Source organism: Hylobates moloch, unplaced genomic scaffold (genome assembly GCF_009828535.3).
Source record: "Hylobates moloch isolate HMO894 unplaced genomic scaffold, HMol_V3 SCAFFOLD_4, whole genome shotgun sequence".
Lineage (NCBI taxonomy): Eukaryota > Metazoa > Chordata > Mammalia > Primates > Hylobatidae > Hylobates > Hylobates moloch.
In genome coordinates, this window is record NW_026652279.1 from 42,033,789 (window position 1) to 42,059,563 (window position 25,775).

General features: G+C 40.5%; 1 protein-coding gene across 2 annotated transcripts in view; it reads right to left on the reverse strand.

Moving 5' to 3' along the window:
- CFAP91 (cilia and flagella associated protein 91) overlaps nt 1–16,005 on the reverse strand; it is a 51,310-nt gene extending 35,305 nt beyond the window's left edge. Inside the window, exons 1-6 of one of the 2 annotated variants that reach the window (XM_058437448.1) lie at nt 15,810–16,005; nt 12,143–12,219; nt 11,467–11,624; nt 10,319–10,402; nt 9,112–9,168; nt 3,317–3,498 (exon numbers count right to left, since the gene is read on the reverse strand). In XM_058437448.1, the coding sequence (XP_058293431.1) occupies nt 3,317–3,498; nt 9,112–9,168; nt 10,319–10,402; nt 11,467–11,624; nt 12,143–12,219; nt 15,810–15,930 (679 nt within the window). In that variant the 5' untranslated portion in view covers nt 15,931–16,005. The remainder of the gene's footprint in view (nt 1–3,316; nt 3,499–9,111; nt 9,169–10,318; nt 10,403–11,466; nt 11,625–12,142; nt 12,220–15,809) is intronic. The other variant, XM_058437447.1, reaches the window with a different exon arrangement.
- Between the last annotated feature and the right edge of the window lie 9,770 nt (nt 16,006–25,775).

Genomic DNA, 25,775 nt, shown 5'->3' on the forward strand with positions numbered 1-25,775 from the left:
GGTTGGTGGACATTTGGGTTGTTTTCAGTTTGGAGTTATCATGAATAATGCTGCTGTGAGTTTTCTTGTATATGTCTTTTGGTGAACACACCTATGCATTTCCGTTAGTAGAATAATGTGCTCATTTTTATTTTTTGATGTATACTTAGAAGTGAAATTGCTGGATTGTAGATATGAACACATTATATAAATAAATTTACTTAATCCTTACAATATCCTATGAGATAGATATTCTTCTTATGTATGAAAATGTCTTTATTTCACCTTCACTCTTCAATAACAGTTTGGCTGGTAAAAGAATTCTACGTTTGCAATCATTTTCCCACAGCACCTTAAAGGCAATACTACAAAATATCCATCTTTTCTTTCCTTTGTAGGTAATCTGAGTTATCTTTCTAATAGTTTTTCTAATAGTTTTTTCATTTTTTCTTTGTCTTTTATTAGGAGGTGTGAGTTTTTAAAGAATCATTCTGCTTGGTACTCAGTGGAATTTTTCAGTGTGAAGGCTAATGTCTTTCTTTAGTTCTGGGGAGTTCTCAGCCACTGATTCTTGCATTGCTTCTCTACCATTTTCCCTAGACTCATGTCCTAGCCCCCACAGCTCTTCCTTTTCTTTTATCTTGTTCTACCACTATATGTTACATTCTGGAATATGTGTCCATTTAATCTGTCATTTCACTAATTTGCTCTTCAGCTCTGTCTATTCTACTATTGAGTTCATTTTATTTCAAACGTTATAGTTTTCCTCCCCCTTGATTCCAACTGGTTCTTTTCCATGACTCCCATTCTTGTTTTGGTGTTGCTATTTCCCCCTCATCCTTTTGAGAATATAGAAAGCACTTCCTAAGTCCTTTTCAGATTGCTCCATTTCCTGTTTACTCAGAAATTTATTCTTCCATTTCCTTTATTTGTTGTGGGTCACTCCTGGTGTCTCTGTTCCTTGTGTGCTTTGGGGTTCTTGGGTGGAGACCAGCTGCAGGTTTCTCTCATAAGCACCCTGGTCAGTAAGCAGCCTTGACCTGCGAGTGGCTACTACCTAAACTCATTCTTTAGAGCCCTGCTCGTCATCACAAGGTGAGGAGTCCAAGGCTCCATGCCCACCTGGAGCTATTTCCAGGTGGTCCTGGAAATCTTTCTACAAATGGCCCCGAGCCTGCTTCCAAAGGTTCCGTGGGCCTCTTCACAGGATTCAGATTCCTGAGAGCATACTATATGCTGCTGTTTCTTCACCCTTAAGCCCAAGGTGGGGCTAAATGGCAGCTGTTCATAGGGATGTGTGAACACTGGGAAGAGGAGCTGGGGTAATCACGGGCATGCATGACAGGCCCCTCAGACGTAGAGCAGAGCCAGGGTGGGGAGAGAAAAGGGCAGGCCACAGCAGGCTCTTGCCTCACTGCCGCATTGCAGTATGGAATCCCAGGAGTCTAAGAATTCTAATTTAAACTTGTCCTTTTAACTTGTTATAAAGATGTTTGTGAAAAAACACACACGTATTTTACTTAACAGATACTAGCTTGATTTATAATTTTAAAATATCTATACGCGTGGTAGGTGGGCCTCCCTTAGAGTCCTGGGTCCCACAAATGGTAGGAGTAGGCCTGGCTCATAGAGGCTTTTATTGACACTTTAACCTCAGTTCTGCTATGACAGTGTACCAGATTAGGTTGTTTTTTTGTTTGTTTGTTTTTTGCCTAGTGAAGCATTTCTGACCCTCTGCCTGGCTCTTGTCCTTCTGCAGTTTAACGCCAAGTCCTTATCACACCAAGAGGTAAAGTCCAAGGGCACAGGCAGGAATGCCTGACTCTGCTCTGTCTGTAATCTTTATCGGGCAGGCACCAGGCTTCAGTTGCACCTGTGTGCAGGAGCAGGGCGCTGGCCCCTCCCGTTCAGGCAGGTGACTTGGACCTGGTTCCCTGCCATGCACAGCTCCTACTCACCACCAAAGGTTCCCAGCTACTTCTTTCTTAGGAAAAAGTCTCCATTTCTACATTACGAATATTTTCTTTCTTGCTTTTAAGTGTGTCTATATGTTTATTAATTTTTTCCTGTAATTTGTATGCATTCAGAGCAGAAAGGGAAGGTTTCAGCATATTTTTAATTTACCATCTAGGCCTGAAAGTAGAGCCTCTGCTTTAAAGTACCGGTGTTGGGCCAGGCGCAGTAGCTCAAGCCTGTAATCCCAGCACTTTGGGAGGCTGAGGTGGGCAGATCACGAGGTCAGGAGATCGAGACCATCCTGGCTAACATGGTGAAACGCCACCTCTACTAAAAATACAAGAAAAACATTAGCCAGGCGTGGTAGCACGCACCTGTACTCCCAGCTACTCGGGAGGCTGAGGCAAGAGAATCACTTGAACCCAGGAGGCAGAGGTTGCAATGAGCCGAGATCGCACCACTGCACTACAGCCCAGGCAACAGAGTGGGGCTCCGTCTCCAAAAAAAAAAAAAAAAAAAAAAAAAAGTATGGGTGTTGAGAATGCTTAATCTGGATTCATAAAGTGGGCCAGGAAACAAGAATGAAAACTAGAGCCCAGATATAAACATCTTCTTTGCCTGGGATGCAGACTTGATCACAGCTATCTGTTACAATGGGGGGAAGTAATCTCATTTAAAAATCATTACCATGTATCAACTATCTCTATGTCCTTGGAGGAATTAGTTAACCTCTCTGGTTCTCAGTTTCCCAGCTATTAATACAACTAAGTGAGTGAGATAAGCTAATTTCTAATAATTTCTAAAGGTACTCTCACTTATTAATTTTATAGGTTCACATAATATAGGCCTAGGCCAGATTTTATTACATTCTAAGAGTTAATTTCTGAGCCTGAAAGATATTTAGCATTTCAGAGATAATATCAAGTCATCCAAATCATCTAATAAAGTATATAAGGGAGGTTTGGTAAATTAAGATATTTTAGCACATTAAGATAATATGACATACATAGGAATGTGCATTCAGTATTTTACACTCAAAGCTTATGTTTAAAGAAGTATGATTGCTCAATGAAAACGAAGTGATTCACTAGGAGAGAGAAATGAGAGGACATAGGTGAGTAGTCAGCAAAGCAACTGCAATATTAAGGTGAAATTCAGCTTCACAGATAGAGTACGATAAAACTACTTACAATAAAAAGATAGTATCTTTATTTGACCAGAGGTATCAGAAAAATTATGAGTCTATGAAGTTGCTGTACTGAGTAAGACACTTTATACAGCAACACTGTAAACCACAATTGCCTGTACATGGGCCATTGGAACAGCATGTGTGGTTATCAGCACTGTCATCTGCCAATAGTCAGGAGGTTTACCAACTTACCCCAAGTAAGCGTAGCCAAGGTCAAGAGCTCAGGGATTGAGTCCTGACATACTACATACTCTGGAGAGTATGGATCTGTTTGAACGTCAGCATCCCGATAATCAGTCTGAGTGCCCACAGTAGACTTTGAAGGGATGGATAGGTGCTTAGTAGAAGTAGGAGGAAAAGTGTATGGTTCTGCCCTAAAAGGGAAAAATCAGTTTAAGAATTGAAACCTGTTATGATCACTTAAAATATTATATAATCAAGTAGAAACAAATCTTCGAAGCTTCGTCAAGTCCATTCCTCCTTTAAATGTTGACAGGTACAAAGTCATGAATCCATTATAACCAGGATTATGCGCCCAAATCTTGAGAGAATTGCCTTGTTATTCTCACCTCTGCCAGGAAACTGAGTGGGTCAAAGTACCATGGTTGACCCACAAAAGTGCCTATTTATATGTGTCCCTGGGCAAAGTTGTAGAACAGAGCTATTCTAGAATGCTGTACAGCACTTCTGGACCTGTTCAGCATTACTACATTCTCTGGTTTCTTTCTTCTTTGTTTCAGTTCGATACTCACTCTGTTTCCCTCCAGAAATATGGGAGCAGAGAAAAGAGAAGAGATGGTTTCTGCTGAAAGAAAGAAAGAGAAAAAGGAAGGAAGGGAGGAACGAAGGCAGGCAGGCAGGCAGACAGGCTCTATCTGGATAAATGATTCAATAATTTAATGCTAGGATCACTTTGTTATTAACATGCGGGAAAGTTACCTTGTCTCTTGCAGAAAAATTAATTCTAGATCTTTAAAAAAATTAATGTAAAAATGAGACTATAAAAGTACTAACAGGAAACATAAGTCAATATTTACATCATCTTTGAGTGAAGGTCTTTTTAAGCCTGGCTTAAAAGCCAGAAACTATAAAAGGAGATGATCAATAGAATTGAGGGTAAGTTTCAACTTCTATGCCTCAAAATATCACAAACAAATTTAAAAGGCGAATGGCAAACTTAGAAAAAGGTTTTGGAACATATATGATAAAAAGTTTAAATAGCCTTTCTATATAAAAAGCCCTTGTAAATCAATTAGGCAGTTAAATACCCCATGGAAAAATGAGTAAAGGAGAATTCACAAAACAAAAAGTAAAACTTCTAACAAACATATGAGAAGATAACGAAAATAACTAGTAATCAAAGAAAAGTAAAACAGCAAGATACTATTTTATGCTATTTTATCACATAAGCAAAGATTTAAAAGATTGAAAGTACCTAGCATTGATTATGCTGTGAAGAAACAGGCCTTCTCATAAACTGTTGACGGAAATACAAATAGGTACACCTAACTGACAAGTTAAAATAAGCTTTGCTCCAGCATTTCTTATTTTTTTTTTTGAGATGGAGTCTCGCTCTGTCGCCCAGGTTAGAGTGCAGTAGTGCGATCTCGGCTCACTGCAAGCTCCGCCTCCTGGGTTCAGGCCATTCTCCTGCCTCAGCCTCCCGAGCAGCTGGGACTACAGGTGCCCGCCACCACGCCCAGCTATTTTTTGTGTGTGTGTGTATTTTTAGTAGAGACGGGGTTTCACCATGTTAGCCAGGATGGTCCCGATCTCCTGACCTCGTGATCTGCCCATCTCTGCCTCCCAAAGTGCTGAGATTACAGGCGTGAATCACCGCACCCGGCTGCTCCAGCATTTCTACTCCTAGGAAGTTATTCTAGGAAATAACTGGACAGGTATTCAAAGATATATATGTAAACATGTTCATAAAGTCTCATTTATAAGAGTGAAAAATTGGAAACTTAAATGATCACGTCAATACAAGAATTGTTTAAAAAAAATGACACAGCCATAATGGAATTTATGCAGCTATTCAAAATAATAATGTAATCTATACCTGTGAGCATTCAAAAATGTCCATGATTCATTGTAAAGTAGAAAAAAATGACACTATTAAATGGTACGTATAGTAGGATTCCATTTTTACATTTTAAAACTGTGTTTTTATGCATACAAAAATACCTAGATGTATATACAATAAAATAATAGTAATTATTTCTAGATGGTAAAATTAAACAGATAATTTTTTTTCATCTTTATGCTTTTCTGAATCTTCTCTTTTAACATGTACATGCATTGCTTCTGGAATAAGAAAAAACCAATATAGCCACTTTGACTTAAGACATTTTTTTCAGGTTGGTGAAAGCATTGATTAAATTATATAAATAACTAAAGATGAAGGCAATAACAGAGATATTTCCATTTTGAAAAACAGAGGCAATGGTAAGAGCTGATATACGAGCACAGCAAATACATACACCAAAGATCTTTAAAAAAAAAAAAAAAAAAGGGCGAGGTGCAGTGGCTTATGCCTGTAATCCCAGCACTTTGGGAGGTCAAGGCAGGCGGATCACGAGGTCAGGAGTTCGAGACCAGCCTGGCCAACATGTGAAACCCCGTCTCTACTAAAGATACAAAAAATTAGCTGAGTGTGCTGGCACGTGCCTGTAAACCCAGCTACTTGGGAGGCTGAGGCAGGAGAATCACTTGCACCCTGGAGGTGGAGGTTGCAGTGAGCCGAGATCGCACCACTGCACTCCAGCCTGAGTGATGGAGCAAGACTCCATCTCAATAAATAAATAAATAAATATAAAAATAAAAATTTTTTAAAAAAGCATTTCAAGCCAGTTAGAAAGAAATACCGGCTTGGAAGTTCAACCTGTGCTGGAGCGAGTACTTTACATAGTTTTTTTTTTTTTTTGTCTTGTTTTGTTTTTTTGAGATGGAGTCTCACTCTGCCACCCAGGCTTGAGTGCAGTGGTATGATCTCAGCTCACTGCAACATCCACCTCCCGGGTTCAAGTGATTGTCCTGACTCAGCCTCCCAAGTAGCTGGGATTACAGGTGCCCACCACCTCACCCAGCTAATTTTTGTATTTTTAGTAGAGTCAGAGTCCCATCATGTTGGCCAGGCTGGTCTCAGACTCCTGACCTCAAGTTATCCTGCTGCCTCGGCCTTCCAAATTGCTGGGATTACAGGTGTGAGCCACCGCGCCCGGGCTTGAGTTTCTAATGCTGAACTGTAACTGCTATTGAAGTCACTTTCCAGTAGTTGCTACAGATTTCTAACATGTAGATAATATATGGCTTCTTATGTTTTCAGTAGAAATTATTCTACTATAAAATTCTAGTTGAAGAAATAACTTCAAATCAGCTTTATGTCATCGGAAGTTACATGAAGTTTTATTATATTAGTGCACCATTATCTTGAATCAAGAGAATAAATTATTTTTTCTCAAATTAAATAATTACACATTTGAACCATCTGATCAAATGTGCTTAGTTTATGATAAGGCCTAATGAACTCTTCTGATGGAGGTTTCTGGCTTTATATCTTTCCAGGTGGGTCAGGGAATAGAATGTAAAAGAGGAAAGCTACTTTGAACTCTTTCAGTAACTTAATACGTGGTTTCTTAACTAACTTCTTAATTTCTCCAACCTATTTTTTCCCCATTTCTGTTGGCTTTAGGGGAGAGTAAAATATGAGTAACAAAGAGCAATGATCCCTTTCCCACCTCCTCCCCAACCTCAAACAGGACCCAAACTCAGAAAGGTCCCACATCTGCTCCATGCTGGCCTGACCCCTGCTGTGTCCTGGCTCCTGCCCTCAGGCTCACCTGCTCTGGCTTTAGTACTCTTATGGCAGCCAGGGCTGTTCTATGTGTTCTATCCAGGCCCTTCCTCCTCCACCACTGCCTAGGCACCAGGAGCATGCACTGTCTGCCATACCTACAGTCTTCTAGATTTTCTCTCCCAGCCCCAAAAGAGCTGTACAGAGAGGGGCTTCACAAACCTAGCAAATCCTGTCCTACTATGAACTTCATTGAATGTTTTAAAAGCATTAACTTTTTATTCTCTTTGAAAAGGTTCTTATGTAGAATCCTAAGGAAAGCCTCCAACAGCTAGTCATGAAAAGAGTGTGGCTGGAGAAGGCCAGCTGGTCCCAAGACAATTCCATCCCTGATAACACAAGGTGGCATTATACTCACTGCTCAGAAACAAACATACTGGAATTCCAGAATTGACCTCACTCAGGAATACTGATTCATTCTTTAAAAAGTTCTAAGAGAGATAGAGAGTAGCTACAATGTCAAATGTCATGGTTTAACTCTTGGATGGAATCTTTATCCCTTGTGTCACAGTTATTTAGGGAGGAGTCAGGGAGGTCATGGTGTTCATCACTGCAGGCCTCTGAACTCCCTAGAATTAGTTTAACAACTTTTAGACTGAGGCAGTTATGACCTCCAAAGCAGGTAATTCAGTGAGCCTGATTTTAAAGAATTACCAGAAGGATCTTTAGGGATCTACATAGCTCATAGCTCCCCTTTTGCTCATACAAAACATTTCATAGAATGTAAGTCTACAGCTATTTCTGGATAAACTGGTACCCCAGGAAGTTGCTCTGTCTGGGGAGAGCAGGGAATCTGTACTCCATCTCTATAAAGAGCCAAAGGCATCCACACAGTCTTAAAAAAAAGTCAAGGGTGAAGTAGAGTCATAACTAGCATTTATCTTGAGGATTACAGATATTTAATAACATATGTCCTATTCATATGATGATATATATTATTAGGTATAACTATATTCTCTAAATGCACCCTTGAAAACCTAGTCCTGAATAAATTTGTATTCAGAAATATGAGACCTTAAAAAAAGGTTTCTATTCCTGATAATTTCATGAATACCTTGGACTTTTTTCTCTTATAGAAATATTAAATTATATTAACGGAGGAAAGAGTGTAGCAAAAATTAGATTTTTAAAGGAATACTCTACCAGTCTGCTGTCTTGTCCTGAAACTAGAGATGAGAAATACACATTTGTCTCGGATTCAGCCCTTGTCCCTTACCTCCCTCTTACCTTGGTTCACTCTGTTGTGGGGCAGAAACCATGTTTTATTTATCTTTGTATACCACATTGTCTGTGTAGGTTAGATGGTTATTAAGTTATAAAATTCTAGCATTCAAAAAATATTACGTGACTGATTTGTTTATTTAATGAAATGTTGAAGAACTGTCATCACATAAGTGTTTCAGAGAAGCAAAAGAAGATATTTAAAGCACTTTTCAACTTTTTTAAACTACAACTGCTACAATTTGAATACGTGTCTGTGTCTTCTCCAAAATTCATGTTTAAACTTAGTCCCCATTGTGGTGGTATTAAGAGGTGAGGCCTTTAGGGGAAGTGATTAAGTCATGAAGACTCCACCCTTATCAATAGATTAGTGCCTTATAAAAGGATTGGAGAGAACTAGCATAGGTCCTTTTTGCCCTTCCACCTTCCACCACGTGAGGACACAGCATTTGCTTCTTCTGCCATGTGAAGACACAGCAAGAAGGCCCTCACCAACACTGACTGCCCACTGGACTGCCTTGCTTCTTGGACTGCCCAGCCTTCAGAACTTCAAGAAATAAATTTATTTTATTTATATCACCCAATCTGTTAATTTGTTATAGCAGCACAAATGGACAACACTAAGAAATACATTTTATATCATAATCCATCATATACATATAAACATATGCATATATTTTTCTGAAACAAAGGTTATAAACAAAAACCAACTTACCCTCCATATACCTGATGCTTTGGTTACTTTCTATTCTGTTTCATGTTTTAAAATGCTGCTCATGACACACTAGAAGATTTCATACCCTTCTAATGCTTTGTGATCCACAATTTGAAAAATAGTGATTTAGAGAACTATCTTCTAAGAAAAAATATGGAAGCAAACAATAAATAAACCATTCAAATAATGGTTACTTACTTGGACACGGCATAAACAACATTGAATGGCATCTGCTGAAAAAATGGAAGAAAAGGCCTGGGAGGAAAAAGAAAATATAAATGTGTGGGACTTTTGCAATGAATGCACTCTAAGCTCTCTTCCAGCTCTAATATTTGTCCCTTAAAAATCAGTGAGCTTAAATATCCCATCTATCAGTGTTACTCAAACTTCTGGATATACAAAATCGCTGCAGGGTGGGGAGGTTCTTGTCTAAAATGCAGATTCCCAGATCTGGCCCACGAGATTCAGTAAATATAGGGCAGAGCCAATGAATGTGCATTCTTAATAAACACTCCAGTATTTTCTCTTCAGATGGTAAACAAATCACACTTGAAGAAGCCACACAAGCCACACTTTAAGCCCTGTACTTGGGCTTCAGCCAGCCATTAGTTCCCAGCAACTTCTCAAGTTCCTGAGACATTCTGAAATTCACAATGATTTAATCTAAAGCCTCCCCCTAAAAGTTAAGACTTGTATAGTTAACAGTTAAGAATTTAACATTTCTCTGAAAAAGTCAGCATCACAAAATTTCCATAAGGAGGTTGCTCATAAATAATAATGTGGATTAGAAATTTACTTTCTCAAGGAAGCTTATGCAGATGTGGTATCAAGACTATTTTTTCTAACTCCAGTAAGATATATAAGGAAATCCCCATCTAATTTTAATTTGATTTGAGTATATGGTTATTGCATGAGCATAAATCACAAATGAAATAAAACGAATCTTTTGGCCATGTTGGTTTGGGCAAGATTCACACAAAGAGAACAAATGTTATCCCTCTGAACACAAGTTTCCCCTTCACTATGACTTCATGGTATCTCCACTGTGTCTCATTCATTTGATGACTTCATTTCAAATGTTTTCAAATACATATTCTTAGTTGCAATCAGTATCTCTAAAGTCAGGCAGGCTTAGTTTGAACCCTAGATCTACCCCTTGCTAGCTTATATGACCTTGAGCAATCTATTTATCATTTCTCAGTCTGAGCTTCATTATTGGTAAAACGGGGATCATATATATCTTAGCCTACATTTCTGTTGTAAAGATTAGATGATATGCATGTAAAGCACTTAAAATAGAGTCTGGCACATTGTATGCACTGAAAAATGATAACTGTTATTATTACCATAAAGAGGTTCTCTAATAATATTAGGGCTCAAATATTCATTAGTAATTACGTTCTACCTTTCAAAGTATTTATAGCGATTCTTTCCAGTAACTTCAGGATCTTCATAAACTTCTCTAGGCATCTGAAAAGAAGTGTCAGTTCTAAAACGAAGCAAGAAAACATTATTCAAGTCTAAAATATTTCCACATATAATTTCTATTTAATATTTCTTGTGTATAGAGTAGGAGCTACACAGAGTATCTCATACTGAGAGTAAAGTCTTCCATAACCTGCATTTGACTGCCATACACAACTTAGAGTATATATGATTCTTCCCCTGCCCTGAGCCAGGAGACCAGGACTTAGTCAGAGGGAGGAAGAGCTGAGAAAAGAGTGGATTTATGAAATCCCACATACAAAAATGCCCAATTTTAATTAAAAGCACACAAGAATAACAAAATATTAAAAGACAATTTTTTTTTTTTTTTTGAGATGGAGTCTCGCTCTGTCACACAGGCTGACTCAGCTCACTGCAAGCTCCACCTCCTGGGTTCACGCCATTCTCCTGCCTCAGCCTCCCGAGTAGCTGGGACTACAGGCGCCCGCCACCACACCCGGCTAATTTTTTGTATTTTTAGTAGAGACGGGGTTTCACCATGTTAGCCAGGATGGTCTCGATCTCCTGACCTCATGATCTGCCCGCCTCGGCCTCCCAAAGTGCTGGGATTATAGGCGTGAGCCACCGTGCCTGGCCAAAAGACAGTTTTTCTATGTCCAGCCTAAAAGGCTTTATAATTTTTAATTTACTAAATGTGAACTTGTAAGTAATTAAAAGAATAAAGAATTCGACTTATCCTTGAAGGTGCTTTGGCCGCAAGTTTCCAAAAAATATTTTAGATATTAGCAGAAAAGAGCACTTTCAGTTGCTAAGTTAGATCCAAGCAACAACAAACTCAGTCATCCCTGCGTTTGGCGGTGAGTTGTCATTGTCATTATATATATCTATACACACACACACACACACACACACACACACACACACACGAGACAAAATCATATATCTATTATATATAATCAGGCTTGTTTAGTCAAAAGAGGTTTAGAAAGAAAATTTGGCCTAAGTATAACACCACAACTGAACATTTTAAAACCACACATGGTAAATGAATTTAAAAAAATGTTTTTAATGCATTTATTTTAGGCCCTGGAGCCACCCGACACTTACGTGGCGAGCTGCCGGAGGGCTGCTCTGTGTTTCTCCTCATGTCCCTTCCATTCCCGACTGATAAATGGTGGGACAGGATCTGACTTGCTCCAATATAGAGAATATCTTGGATAATGGATCAGGTTACTGAACATGGTTTTAAACCTGGGAACTTTTCTCTAATGTTAGGGAAGGGAGACAAAGGACAAAATGATACCATCAGCTTTTCTAAGGCATTTTATTTACATTGTAAACTCTTTTTAAAAACATACAAAACAATGTATACAGCATAAGAAGAGGGGTTATTGCTACATGCACAGAATATCTTTAAATAGATGCCCAAGAAACTGATGACAATGGCTGTTTATGTGGAGGGGGTGGGGAGCAGGGCTAGAATTTACTGCATACTGTATATGCTTTTGTACTACTTAAATTCTTTTAACATGGGCATATATTATTATATTTATCCCATTGAAATAAATTAGCTTATGGGTTCTCTATTCATTATTAGTGACTTAATCCTCACAATGAGCCACAAGTATTAAGATGCTTTGCCCCCTAGTAATCTTGGCAAGGTAATTTCTGTGGAACCTAAAATCCAGTGAAGATTTGGTGATTAGTCAATCTGATCAATGCAGTTAGGCAAACTAGATGGTTCGGGTTCATTAGGTAGCCTTGGCTGATGAATTAGACATACCAGTCTGCTGCGAATCAGGGTGGCTTGGATATTTGCCTGTGTGTGGTCTTTCTCACTTGACACAATAAACAATGGATCTGCAAAATAAACAATCAAGTAGCATAACAAATAGAACATATCTACCCCTAAGCTGAGAATAATGGCAAAGCAATGTAATCTCTTAATTGGAAAACAAATTTAAAAGTTTAAATATTGCCTGACTTTGCAGCAGCTCATGCTCTGTTGTGCATGTGGCCCTGTTACTCTACCACTTCTGCCAGCAACAGTTGTCAAGATGTTTTTCTTTTCTGAGTATTCCAAGTCAGCTTACGGAAGTGGAATTCATAAAGAAAGTCCAGCATGTTTTCAAGTACTACACCCTAAACACACTTTCTTCTCTCCTATGAACAAAACTCCTTTTGAGCCTGGGTAGCCCAAAAAAGTCTTCAAGGGAAAGACTTTGTATATATGCACTATGCCAATTTGCAAGTGAAAGAAGCAATACATTTATACTATCTCCCATATTTGGTGCACTAGAAAGATGCAAACCACATGATATCTCAGAATTGGTAAACACGTTTAAAAAAAAATCAGCTATCTTCAGAATTCACCCCTTAAGTTTGTAAGTTTGCTGATGATGGGACTGTTATTTTTACAAAGTTCAGCAAAATATTGCCCCGCTATTATAAGTATCTGTTTATCAGGTATATCTTTAAAGTGATGAAGAGTATTCATGATTGACTATACTGTACCACCCTTTAAAATCAACTGATTTGCCATTAAATTAACGAGCAGCCTTCAGATACACTTGATTTCCCAAGTAGACTTGTCTCTGGGGAGGCAAATACCCTGACCAGCTAGTCTAGATAACATGGTAACACATATTTCTCCATAGAAATTAATAAATTGGGGGTTGTGATTTAGAAATAAGTCTCTTTTGAATTTGGATAATGTGTGTCAATTCCTAAAACCTAATAATTCATTAGTAACCCAACAAATACGATTTACTGAATGCAGACATTGGATATTCCCACCAAGCCTGAAAAACTGCAAGAGGCTCAGGCTCTTTTTGCTCCTTCATTCACCACATGTTTATTGACTGGCTACTCTATCTAGGTGCTTAGAATACATCAACAAAACGACAAAAATCTTTGACTTCACGAGAGAAAGACAATAAATAACAAACATAATAAACTAGCAAATTACACACTAGAATTTGAGGGTTGTTATTTTTAAAAAAGAAGAAATCGGGTAAGGAAGATTGGTTGCAATTTTAACTAGGGTGGTCAGGGCAGGCCCTTGAGAAGGTGGCATGTAAGGAGACTTGAAGGTGAGGGAGTTAGCTAGTTAGATATCTGAAGAACATTCTAGGATGGGAGCATGCCTGATACATCTGAAGAACAGCAAAGTCCCTAGGATGGGAACATGCCTGATACGTCTGAAGAATAGCAAAGAAACCAGGATGAATGAGGCAGAATGAAGGAGGGGAAAGAGAGTAGATAAGAGGCCAGAGAAGTAACTAGGGAACTGATCACATAGGGCTTTGTAGGGAAGGGTAAAAGAGCCTGGAAAGGTGTTCAACTTTGCACCACCACAGTTCTGTCAAGGTGGAAACCTGGCCCAAGGCCAGTCAATTCATTGGCCAGCCAACAACCAATCTTAAATTTCTAACTTAAATTTTCAGCTACAATACACAAAGATGCTATACAATTGGTGGTGAGCTTTAGGGCTAATTAGTCAAGAAGCATGCCACCCTAGTCCCTATCATAGTAAGAGAAATCCATACACAAGAGGCTTTCTGTCAGATGGAAGGAAGCAAGCATAGTGACGTGTTGCTTAATGATGGGGATACATTCTTAGAATCGGGTCATGAGGTGAGTTTATCGTTGTGTAAATATCAGAGGGTACTTAACACAAATCTAGCTAGTATAGCCTACTCCACGCCTAGGCTATATAGTATAGCCTATTGCTCCTAGGCTACAAACCCATACAGCATGTTATTGTACTGAATACTGTAGACAGCTGTAACACAATGGTATTTGTATATCTAAACATAGAAAAAGTGATGCATTGTGCTACAATGTTATGACAGCTACAATGTCATGACAGCTACAATGTCACTAAGTAATTGGAGTTTTTCAACTTCATTATAATCTTATGGGACCATCCTTATACATGTAGTCAACTGTTGACTGAAATATCATAACTTGGGGCTTGACTATACATAGAAAGAAGGCTAGAGTTGCCAGATAAAATACAGGATGCCCAGTTAAATTTAAATTCAGATATGCAATGAATAATTTTTTAGTATAAATATGTTCCAAAATATTGCACAGGACAAAAATTTATACTAAAATATTATTCATTATCTGAAATTCAAGCTTAACGGTGCCTCTTGTATTTTTATTTGCTAAATGTGGCAACCCTAACAAGGTGAAAGGTCATAAGGTCAAAGAAAGAAAGCAGGAGAGCACAGCATCTTAGTTCTGATTTTCCCCGTCCAGGTTCTCATCTGCCCTGGCTATACTTCGCTTCCTGTCCATGAATAGCGGCGAGATTGTCTGTTTTATAACAATCCAAACTTTTATTTGATCTACTCTGAGTGAATTTCTGTTCTTAGCAAGGGACATGGAAACATTTAGCAATTCCTCTGTAAAAGAGGCACTTCGGCATCAAAGAAACAACCAGCTTAATATTTTGGGGAGATGTTTGTCCTCCTTCTCAAATTACCCGTGAAAAAAAAACATGGTGATGTGTTTACAGGAGCTAACTTGATTTATTTCACAAATCCAAGAGTACATACAGAAAACCACTGGCCAGAATATGTCACAATCATTACACAGCCTCTATCTAGGAATGTGTACCCTAGAGATCCCCACACAAAGGAGACTGGGATTCCCAGAAGCAACACCACATTGCTGAAAGCAATCAAGGTTCAGGTGAAAAACCTGGGATTGCAGAGGGCAAAACTGGAAAAAATCATGCTTAGCTGGTTACAATTCTTGCCACGGCAAATTCAATAAACATTTATTTATTGAAGCGCCTAGTATATGTATCAGCACTAGAATAGGTGCTCAGAAGGCTACAAAAATGTATAGAACAAGAACTTAAGGAACTCAAGGAGCATGGAGAGAGAGAAAACATAAAATGGACAACCAAGCCGTTAAAATAAACTGGGGCTTTATTGGCCCAAGAGGAGCCAGCGGACCCAGTCTATAAGTAATGCTTTGACGCAGAAGTTAAAAAAAAAAACAAAACAAAACCTAAAAACAAGCATGAGATAAACTGGCACTTCTTTTCGCCCAACTTGGATTTGCCCAGAGAGTTGGAGAGAAAAGATCATTTTCGTAGGGCATTTTATGCAGGAACGTTGAGTGAATCTCCGAGTCTACAAATCGTTGCATACTTTTCTGGGTACCAAAACTCCCGGAACAGATTTCAGGAAGATCGCCCCCTGAAGCGGAGCGCACCCGCGCCTTTCGATGCACCCGAACCCCAGACCCCAACCTGAGTGCGGCCACCTGGAGGGCTCGGAGCTGCCCCCACCCGACCAGGGACAACCGCGGGCAAGAGGTCAGTTCAGAGGGTCGTGTTTCGTTCGCCATGCCCCTGGCCAGGTCCCACCATCTGGGAGCCCACCTGGCCCAGGAGTCGACGAACGCGGAGGAAGGTCTGCGGCTGTCCTTACCGTACAGAAAATCATACGCTCGATTGGAGATGTGGCTCCCAGCCCGCGACCTCTCCCGGTACCGAGTTTGAGACACCTGCGGCTGGGCCTGGGGCTCCTGGATGGTTACTGCGTGGCTCATGGTGCCGCCTCTTTCCTCCGGCCAGCAGTGGACCAGCGGGTCAAGCCTGGCTGCTGCTTGCACGTCGCTATGGTAACGGCCGCGGGCGCGCAGGGATAGGGGGGCGGGGCAAGGAGGAGGGAGGAGGCCTCGGGACCGGGCCGAAGAGGAGTGGAGAGAAGTGAAAGCAGGAGTGGCCAGACAAGGGTCAGGAGGGGAGTGGAGGGGAAGATGAGAAGAGAGGGGAGCGGCGGAGTGGAAGAGGAAAAGGCTCGCTTCTCTCTATACTCCAGAGACAGTGGGGAGGCTGGGAGAAAGCTACTCTTAAGTCATTGATTTGCCAGTTACACCTCGTAGCCTCTTGGAAATCCCTGGGAGATCTCAGAACCTTCTAGAATAATTGGGTGCCTCCCCGCCCCTTCCCCCAGCCCTTTTCCAGGGGGCTTGTCCCGAGAGCTGCGGAATTCAGTCAGGTTCCTAAATGTTGCTCCTTAGCACGCTGTGAACTTTGCCCCTCACTCATTAGCATCAGTGTTTAGGGTGGGTTAGGTCATCACTAACTGTTGATCTGAGATTGCTGACCCTTTCTGAGTCCTGGGCATTAGATAACAGAAGATGACTTGGGGTAGGCACTGGCTCTGCTTTTAAAAAGTATTTATAATGGAAAATTTTAAACATAAGCAAAAGTGATTCTACTTTTAATAACAAACCCTCAAGTAACCCATCCCTCAGAATCAACATTTAGCAACATTTTGCCAATCAAGTTTCAGTTTCCTTCCCCTCTTTTTTAAAGAAATCCTAGACATAATATTATTTTACCCTTAAATTAGTCTGCATCTCAAACTGATACAGATTTCTAAAATTTAACAACCGTTATCATATCTAACAAAATTAACAATAATTCCTTAGTACTATAAATATTCCAATTTTCCTGTTTGAGTCCAAATTATCTTTTATAGTTGGTTTGTTCCAGTCAAGATCCAAAAAAAAGTCCTCATGTTGCATTTTGGTATGTCTCTTAAGTCTTTTATCCTACAGCAGTGAATTTCTAATACTTTCAATAATTCTCTATTTATTACCAGAGGTTCTTCTATAAAAGGAACTTTTTCATACAAACTCATTGGTTATCCTGAGATAACCAGGATAGCCTCTTAGAGGAAAGACTGGGTAAATGCTGGATTCGTTCTCTTTAATTATGAAATTTCAGAGACATGAGTCGGTGCCCTACCAAACTCCAGAGTTAACCACAAAGTTTTTGCTTGTTTGATATCATTATGAATGCATGCACTTTTTACATATTTCACATATTTGTTTTAGGGGTGTGATATGGTTTGGCTCTGTGTCCCCACCCAAATCTCATCTTGAATTGTAGTCCCAGAATTCCCATGTGTTGTGGGAGGGAGCTGGTGGGAGATAATTAAATCATGGGGGCGGTTCCCCCATACTGTTTTGTGGTAGTGAATAAGTCTCACATGATCTGGTGGTTTTATCAGGGGTTTCTGCTTTTGCATCTTCCTCATTCTCTCTTTTCCTGCGGCCATCCATGTAAGATGGGACTTGCTCCTCCTTGCCTTCCATCACGATTGTGAAGCTTCCCCATCCTTGTGGAACTGTAAGCCCGATTAAACCTTTCTTTTGTAAATTGCCCCATCTTGGGTATGTCTTTATCAGAAGCATGAAAATGGACTAATATAGTAAATTGGTACCAGGAGTCAGGTACTGCTGAGAAGATAACTGAAAATGTGGAAGCAACTTTGGAACTGGGTAACAGGCAGAGATTGGAACAGTTTGGAGGGCTCAGAAGACAGGAAAATGTGGAAAAGTTTGGAACTTCCTGGAGACTTGTTGAATGGCTTTTCCCAAAATGCTGATGGCAATATGGACAATAAGATCCAGATTCAGGTGGTCTCAGATGGAGGTGAGGAACTTGTTGGGAACTGGAGTAAAGGTGATTATTGTTATATTTTAGAAAAGAGACTGGTGGCATTTTGCCTCTGCCTTAGAGATTTGTGGAACTTTGAACTTGACAGAGATGATTTAGGGTGTCTGGTGGAAGAAACTTATAAGCAGCAAAGCATTAAAGAGGTGACTTGGGTGCTGTTAAAGGCATTCAGTTTTAAAGGAGAAACAGAGCGTAAAAGTTTGAAAAATTTGCAGCCTGACAACGCAATAGAAAAGAAAATACCATTTTCTGAAGAGAAATTCAAGCCAACTACAGAAATGTGCATATGTAACCAGGAGCCAAATGTTAATTCCCAAGACAATGGAGAAAATGTCTCCAGGGCATGTCAGAGGTCTTCACAGCAGCCACTCCCATCACAGGCTTGGAGGCCTAGGAGGATAAAGTGGTTTCATGGGCTGGGTCCATGGTCCCCAAGCTGTGTGCAACCTAGGGACTTGGTGCCCTGCATCCCAGCCACTCCAGCCATGGCTGAAAGGGCCAACATAGAGCTCAGGCCATGGCTTCAGATGGCCAACCCCAAGCCTTGGCAGCTTCCATGTGGTGTTGAGCCTGAGGGTGCACAGAAGTCAGGAATTGAGGTTTGGGAACCTTCACCTAGATTTCAGAATATGTATGGAAATGCCTGGAAGCCCAGGTAGAAGTTTGCTGCAGGGGCGGGGCTCTCATGGAGAACTTCTGCTAGGGCAATGCAGAAGGGAAAAGTGGGGTTGGAGCCCCTACACAGAATCCCTACTGGGGCACTGCTTAGTGGAGCTGTGAGAAGAGGGCCACTGTCCTCCAGATCCTAGAATTGTAGATCTACTGACAACTTGCACCATGCAGCTGGAAAAGCCACAGACACTCAATACCAACCCATGAAAGTAGCCAGGAGGGAGGCTGTAATCTGCAAAGCCACAGGGGTGGAGCTGCCCAAGACCATGGGAACCTACCTCTTGCATCAGCATGAGCTGGATATGAGACATGGAGTCAAAGGAGATCATTCTGGAGCTTTAAGATTTGACTGCCCCATTGGATTTCAAACTTTCATGGGCCCTGTAGCCCTTTTGTTTTGGCCAATTTCTCCTATTTGGAAAAGTTGTATTTACCCAATGTCTGTATTCCCATTGTTTCTAGGAAATAACCAACTTGCTTTTTTTTTTACAGGCTCATAGGCAGAAGGGACTTGTGTTGTCTCAGATGAGACTTTGGACCATGGACTTTTGAGTTAATGATGAAATGAGTTAAGACTTTGGGGGACTGCTGGGAAGGCATGATTGGTTTTGAAATGTGAGGACATGAGATTTGGCAAGGGCCAGGGGCAAAATGGTATAGTTTGGCTCTGTGTCCCCACCCAAATCTCATCTTGAATTATACTTCCATAATTCTCACATGTTGTGGAGGGACCCAGTGGGAGACAATTGAATCACAGGGATGGTTTCCCCCATACTGTTCTCGTGGTAGAGAATAAGTCTCACAAGATCTGATGGTTTTATCCGGGGTTTCCCCTTTTGCATCTTCCTCATTCACTCTTTGCCTGCTGCCATCCATGTAAGATGGGACTTGCTCCTCCTTGCCTTCCACCATGATTGTGATGCTTCCCCAGCCACGTGAAACTGTAAGGCCAATTAAACCTCTTTCTTTTGTAAATTGCCCCTTCTTGGGTATGTCTTTATCAGCAGCATGAAAACAGACTAATACAGGGTGTGTGCAATTGACCTTTTTCTTTCTTTCCTTTTTTTTTTTTTTTTTTTTTAAGACAGGGTCTCTCACTTTATCGCCCAGGCTGGGGTGCAGTGGAGTGATCTCGACTCACTGCAACCTCTGCCTCCCAGGTTCAGATGACTCTGCCTCAGCCTCCCGAGTAGCTGGGATTATAGATCTGTGCCACCAGGCCTGGTTAATTTTTGTATTTTTAGTAAAGACGGAGTTTCGCCCTGTTGGCCAGGCTGGTCTCGATCTCCTGACCTCAGGTGATCTGCCCACCTCAGCCTCCCAAATTGTGGGGATTACAGGCGTGAGCCACCATACCCAGCCACAATTGACCTTTTTCACCCAGTGATTAGCCTGGCCTTCTCCCACAACCATGTGGACAAGTTGATTAAGATCAGAGAAGCTGGGCTAGTAAGCTTCAATTGTAATGTTAAATTCATCAGCAAAGCAAAGAGCGTCCTGGGTAACTTTAGGAAATTCCTTGGCTTTAACATGGATTTCAGCCTTATTCCAAGGACATAGGCAATCTAAGGAACCTCAGGATTGTTAATGGGTCTAACCCTACAGGGATGAGTTTTTATAGGTTGAGGATGGGGATCAGAAGCTGGGAGGGTAGTAGGGGAGGAAGTATCAGGATTGAGTGGGGTTTTCAGAAAGGGAAGGGTAGAGAGGAGAGAGAGGTGGTGGTACCAGGGTAGCAGAAAGACTCTGAGTTTCTAAGGCCTTTTAAAATCTTCCTTTAGTTGTTTATCTGTCTTAGTTAACTTAGCGATGGTATTTTGGAGTTAGGTGATTTTTGAGGCTTGAATACATTTAGATGCTTCAAGATACCACTTAAAGTTTATGCTCCTTTCAGGCAATTTAATTTTGTAGCTATGGCCTTCTAATTTAGTTCTAAGAAAACAAGATAGGGAGTTCAAGAGATGGCCATTGTAATTCCAAATTTTCTTTAGTGTAATTGGTCCATTGAGATAAAAAAAAAGAGTAGCAAGATGGACCATAATCCTTAAGCATATTACAAGCTAGAGTCCCCAATGTTGGGGGGGCTATTTTGGTATATCCTTGAATTTGGGGAGTCCATTTGTAAATAAACATACCCAAGTGAGTCAGTGCAAAACCAAACACACAAGAGCCAAAATAAAAACCAAGCACACAAAATGAACCAAAGAGTAAAGTACATACTCACTGGGAAGAATGACAAAGCCTTCTTCAAATCCCTTATAAATAGGAGGCCTAATAAATAGGAGAGGAAAGGCCCTTCATAAAGAAATCCTAAATAAAGCTGAAGAACTCAAATCCAAAGAAAAAAAAAGGTGTTTAACCCAGGAAAGACTCACTGGGGTGAAAAAAGATGACCAGCAGAAGTAGGGGGCTCAAGGGGTCTGACTGTGAGTACTGCACACCATAGTTCCAGGGGCCATTATCTTTCCAAGTGAATCTGCTTTGCATCTCACTTCTGACACCATGTAATGTCAATAACAGATAAATATATACAGACTAATCTCCAAGCAAAAAGAGTTTATTTTGGAATAAACAAAGAGATAGGATTGCAATCTGGGACAAACACACAAACTGAAGTGGTCTCCAATATATTCAAAAAAAACAAACAAAAAAAGGAAATGGTTGAGGTTTCATTGGGAAAAGAGAAAGGTCATTTAAGTTGTTATGAAAGAAAGCTCATTGGTGCTTGTGGCATTTTGCAGGAGCTGGCAAGCTCTGATTGCTGGGTGGCAAAAGTTACTAGGTAAAACAAGCTTTGAAGTCATGGCAGCCATTTGTTGTCACACTAGTCTTAAAATTGTAGCAGCTGTTTCATTGGATTGGGCTTGTGGGATAGTTTCTGGAGCAGGCTTTTGAGACCTGAGTGTTTTTTCACCCCTATGGTCCTCTAACTCTAAATTTTAGTTGGGTATAACAGGAATGACTCCATTTGTATAATCAATTTTCACTTTAGATAATCGACCTGTGGTAGACAGATTCTTAAGGTGGCCCCTGGATCCTGACCTCCTGTTGTTCATGTTCTCATGTGATCCCCTCTTTTCGAGTATTTTAGCCAATAGAAAATGCCAAATATGATAGGATAGATGTAATTACATGTTTCTCTTACATAAGACTGTAATGCCCATATTTCTGGGTGGCTCTCTCTCCCTTGTTGGCTTTGAGGAAGTAAGTGACCATGTTGGGAACCCTATTTTGCAAGGAACTACAGGAGGCCTCTAGGAGCTGAGGGTAGCCTCGAACTGATAGCCAGCAAGAAACCAAAGCCTTTAGTCCTACAATAGCAAGAAACTGAATTCTGTCAACAACATAAGATTGGAAGCATATTCTTCCCCAGTAGAACCACAGATGAGACCACAGTCTTGGCTGAAAGCTTGATTCAAGTCTTGTAAGACCCTAATCAAAGAAGTCACTTAAGTAATGCCCTTGACTACAGAAATTGTGAGATAATAAATATGTATTGCCACCAGGTATGTGGTAATATTGTTATACAGCTGTCTTAGTCTCCTTGGGTTGCAATAACAAAATACCATAGACGGTGGCTTAAACAACAGATATTTATTTTTCACAGTTCTGGAAGCTGGGAAGTCCTAGATCAAGGTGCCAGTCAATTCAGTACCTGGCAAGGATCCTGGCTTTACTTCTGACTTGCAGAGTGCTGCTTTCTTGTTGTGTCCTCACATGGGTACAACAAAAGGGCTCTGGTCTCCTCCTCTTGTTATAAGGGTACTAATACCATCATGGGGGCTCCATCTTCATGACATCATCTAAACCTACTTGTCTCCCAAAGGCTGCATCTTCAAATATCATCACACTGGGGATTAGGGTTTCAGTATATAAATTATGGCAGGACACAAACATTCAGTCCGTAGTAATAGCAATAAATCACTAATACACAACCTTTGTGAAATTAGGTCATGTCATTGAGGTTACTTGTATTAAAATAACTTTGATATTGGAAAGAGATGTTAGTTCATAAAATTTAATTAAAATGAAGTACATAGTAACATTGGGAGATAATTCTCCATGGGCGCACATGTTTCTGCATGTCTTTTTTTTTTTTTTTGAGATGGAGTCTTGCTCTGTCGCCAGGCTGGAGTGCAGTGGTGCGATCTTGGCTCACTGCAATCTCCGCATCCCAGGTTCAAGCGATTCTCCTGCCTCAGCCTCCCGAGTAGCTGGGACTACAGGTGTGTGCCACCACGCCCAGTTAATTTTGGTATTTTTAGTAGAGATGGGGTTTCACCATGTTGGCCAGGATAGTCTCGATCTCTTGACCTCATGATCTGCCTGCCTTGGCCTCCCAAAGTGCTGGGATTACAGGTGTGAGCCACCGTGCCCGGCCTTCTGCATGTCTTTCAAGGGGTGGCACTGTTTGCCTTTGTTCCTTTGTGTAGGAAACAACCTTGGAAAACAAAGGTAGTGTCTACTTTGGGAGCAAAAGTCAGACATTTTTACTGCCCACAACTAAATATTTGAGTTTCCTAAGCTCACTGTTCCTTTCCTGTAATTCAACCCAGTGCATATGTGGATATCATCTGGCTTTCTTCACATCACCCTGTGGGACTTGGAGCTCAGGGAACTGGCACAAAAATGCTGATATTCTGCTGCTGCTATTGCTATAAGTCATAAATTGTCCTTCATGTGTGACCTAGCTGCTTGGAGGCTTCTACCAATAATATGGTTTGGCTGTGTCCCCACTGAAAATCTCATCTTGAATTGTAATCCCTACGTGTCAGGGGTGGAACCAGGTGGAGGTAACTGGATCATGGGGGCAGTTTCTCCCATCTTGTTCTTGTGATAGTGAGTGAGTGTCACATGATCTGATGGTTTTATAAGTGGCATTTCCCGTTGGCACTCACTCCGTCCTACCGTCTTGTAAAGAAGGTCCCTGCTTCTCCTTTGCCTTCCACCATGATTGTAAGTCTCTGGGAGCCTCCCTAGCAATGCAGAACTGTGAGTCAATTAAACCTCTTTCCTTTATAAATTACCCAGTCTTGGGTATTTCTTTATAGCAGCATGAGAACAGACTAATACAACCAACATTCATAAAACTGTGGCAGGCAATTTGAATAAAATTGCAGCTATAGAGAACGTTGTACAGTACATATTTACCTGTGGAAATTGGAAAGCATTTTTTTCTTTGCAGGGGCAGATATAAGTACAAAAATCACCTTACTTACTTTTGTAAGTTAGTTTATACAAAGTAGACATAGTACATTAGGCCAATGAGAATTTAAGTCTTGTAATTCTTATTTCTCAACATGTGGTGTCACTGCTTCTCCACCAACAACTACTCACCCTTCCTTGGTAAAGCTGGCACACCTGGGATTAGTTAGGCCTGAAAAATGGCTAAAAATACCTTTATCATAGAAGGAGTTTAGAAAGTACTTTCTTAGTTGTTGCTTCTGGCATTACCAGGGCTGTCATGCATCCACAAAATTGCTGTTTGGTGCCACTGGTAGCTAATATCCCCATTCAATAACATACAATAAACATATTCACTGTGCTATGAAAAAGTCCACTACAGTCCCCACTTCAAGTCTTAATGCCTGCTAATTTAGCAATTATAGTAATAGCAAAGCATTCCAAAGGTTTAAAAGAGTTCCAATTCTGGTTAAAATCAAAATTGAGGAGCAAGAGCTTGATATAAAAGGTACGAATCAAACTAATCTCAGAGTTGCCTTTGTAAGACAGATGGGTGAATTTTATCTTTTATTATTTGGTACTGATCAGCCACCTACTGTCAATTTAAACTCTAGTTACAGCTCTCTAAAATTATTTTTCTTGGGGGAAGTGGGCTATTAAGATTTTTGTTGGGGTAGAATAGGAAATGATAAATTTCATATATTATATACTCCTACTTTTCCTTTAATACCAAAACAGGCCATCCCACAAGTATAAAAGCATTTAGGCTGGGTAGGAAAAGAAAAAATAATAGAGAAAGAAGAAAAGCATAGTGATAACATAAAAATCAAAAGTTGACCTTAAAGCTTACTTTATATAAATTATTATTATTATTATTTTGAGACAAAGTCTCACTCTGTTGCCTAGGCTGGAGTGCAGTGGCATGATCTCGGCTCACTGCAACCTCCGCCTCCCTGGTTCAAGGGATTCTCCTGCCTCAGCCTCCTGAGTAGCTGGGATTACCGGTGCCTGCCACCACGACCGGCTAATTTTTGTTTTTTTAGTAGAAACGGGGTTTCACCATGTTGATCAGGCTGGTCTCAAACTCCTGACCTCAAGTGATCTGCCCGCCTCAGCCTCCCAAAGTGCTGGGATTACAGGCGTGAGCCAGCACGCTCCACCTTACTTCACATAAATTAAAAGGTGGAAGGAAAAGAAACCCACATATGTGGGTTAGCTGTACCATTCTGAAACAAGAGGATAGTTTAGTAGCTAGATATAAATGACTAAATATTTCACTTTGGAAAGGCCACTGGTCTTTTTTTTTCAAAGTCAGGAGAATATTTCATCCTGAAGAAGCAGTTGTTGAAAGAGTGTTAAGGGTTACAGCGCTCAGCAAGGAAACCAAAGGTTGTAAATGTCTGGAACACAGCAGGTTAAAGAAGTGTGGTACAGAAAGTGCTGCTACTCAACTCCTTTGCCTGAGGCCTGCCTGTGTTAGCTAACCTGAGGAAGTCACAGGCAGTGTTATCACAACCAGTAATCTTTCTTCCCTGAAGCAGGGAGGGACAGTGGGCCAAAAAATCTTCTCAATTGCAGAAAAGCTGTTTGAGTCTTTGGGTCTGTAATCTGTACCTACTGTTTATCTCAATTCTCTTAACTCTCTAAACTCTATTAGATATTTATCTTCCTTTTCTTCCTTGTTCATTACCTATACATAAAAATGCAATAGCACAAGTGAATACAGATCAATGATTAGTTTTAAAATAAAAAAAAAAATTTGCTTTGCATTAATTAATTAATTTTTTTTGAGACAGTCTCACTACATCACCCAAGCTGGAGTGCAGTGGCACTATCTCGGCTCACTGAAATCTCCACCCACTGAGTTCAGGAGGTTCTCATGCCTCATCCCCTCAAGTAGCTGGAATTACAGGTTACCACTCCTGGCTAATTTTTGTATTTTTAGTAGAAATGGGTTTTCACCATGTTGGTTGGGCTGGTTTCAAACTTCTGACCTCAGATGATCTGCCTGACTTAGCCTCCCAAAGTGTGGGATTACAGGTGTGAGCCACTGTACCAGGCCTTGCCT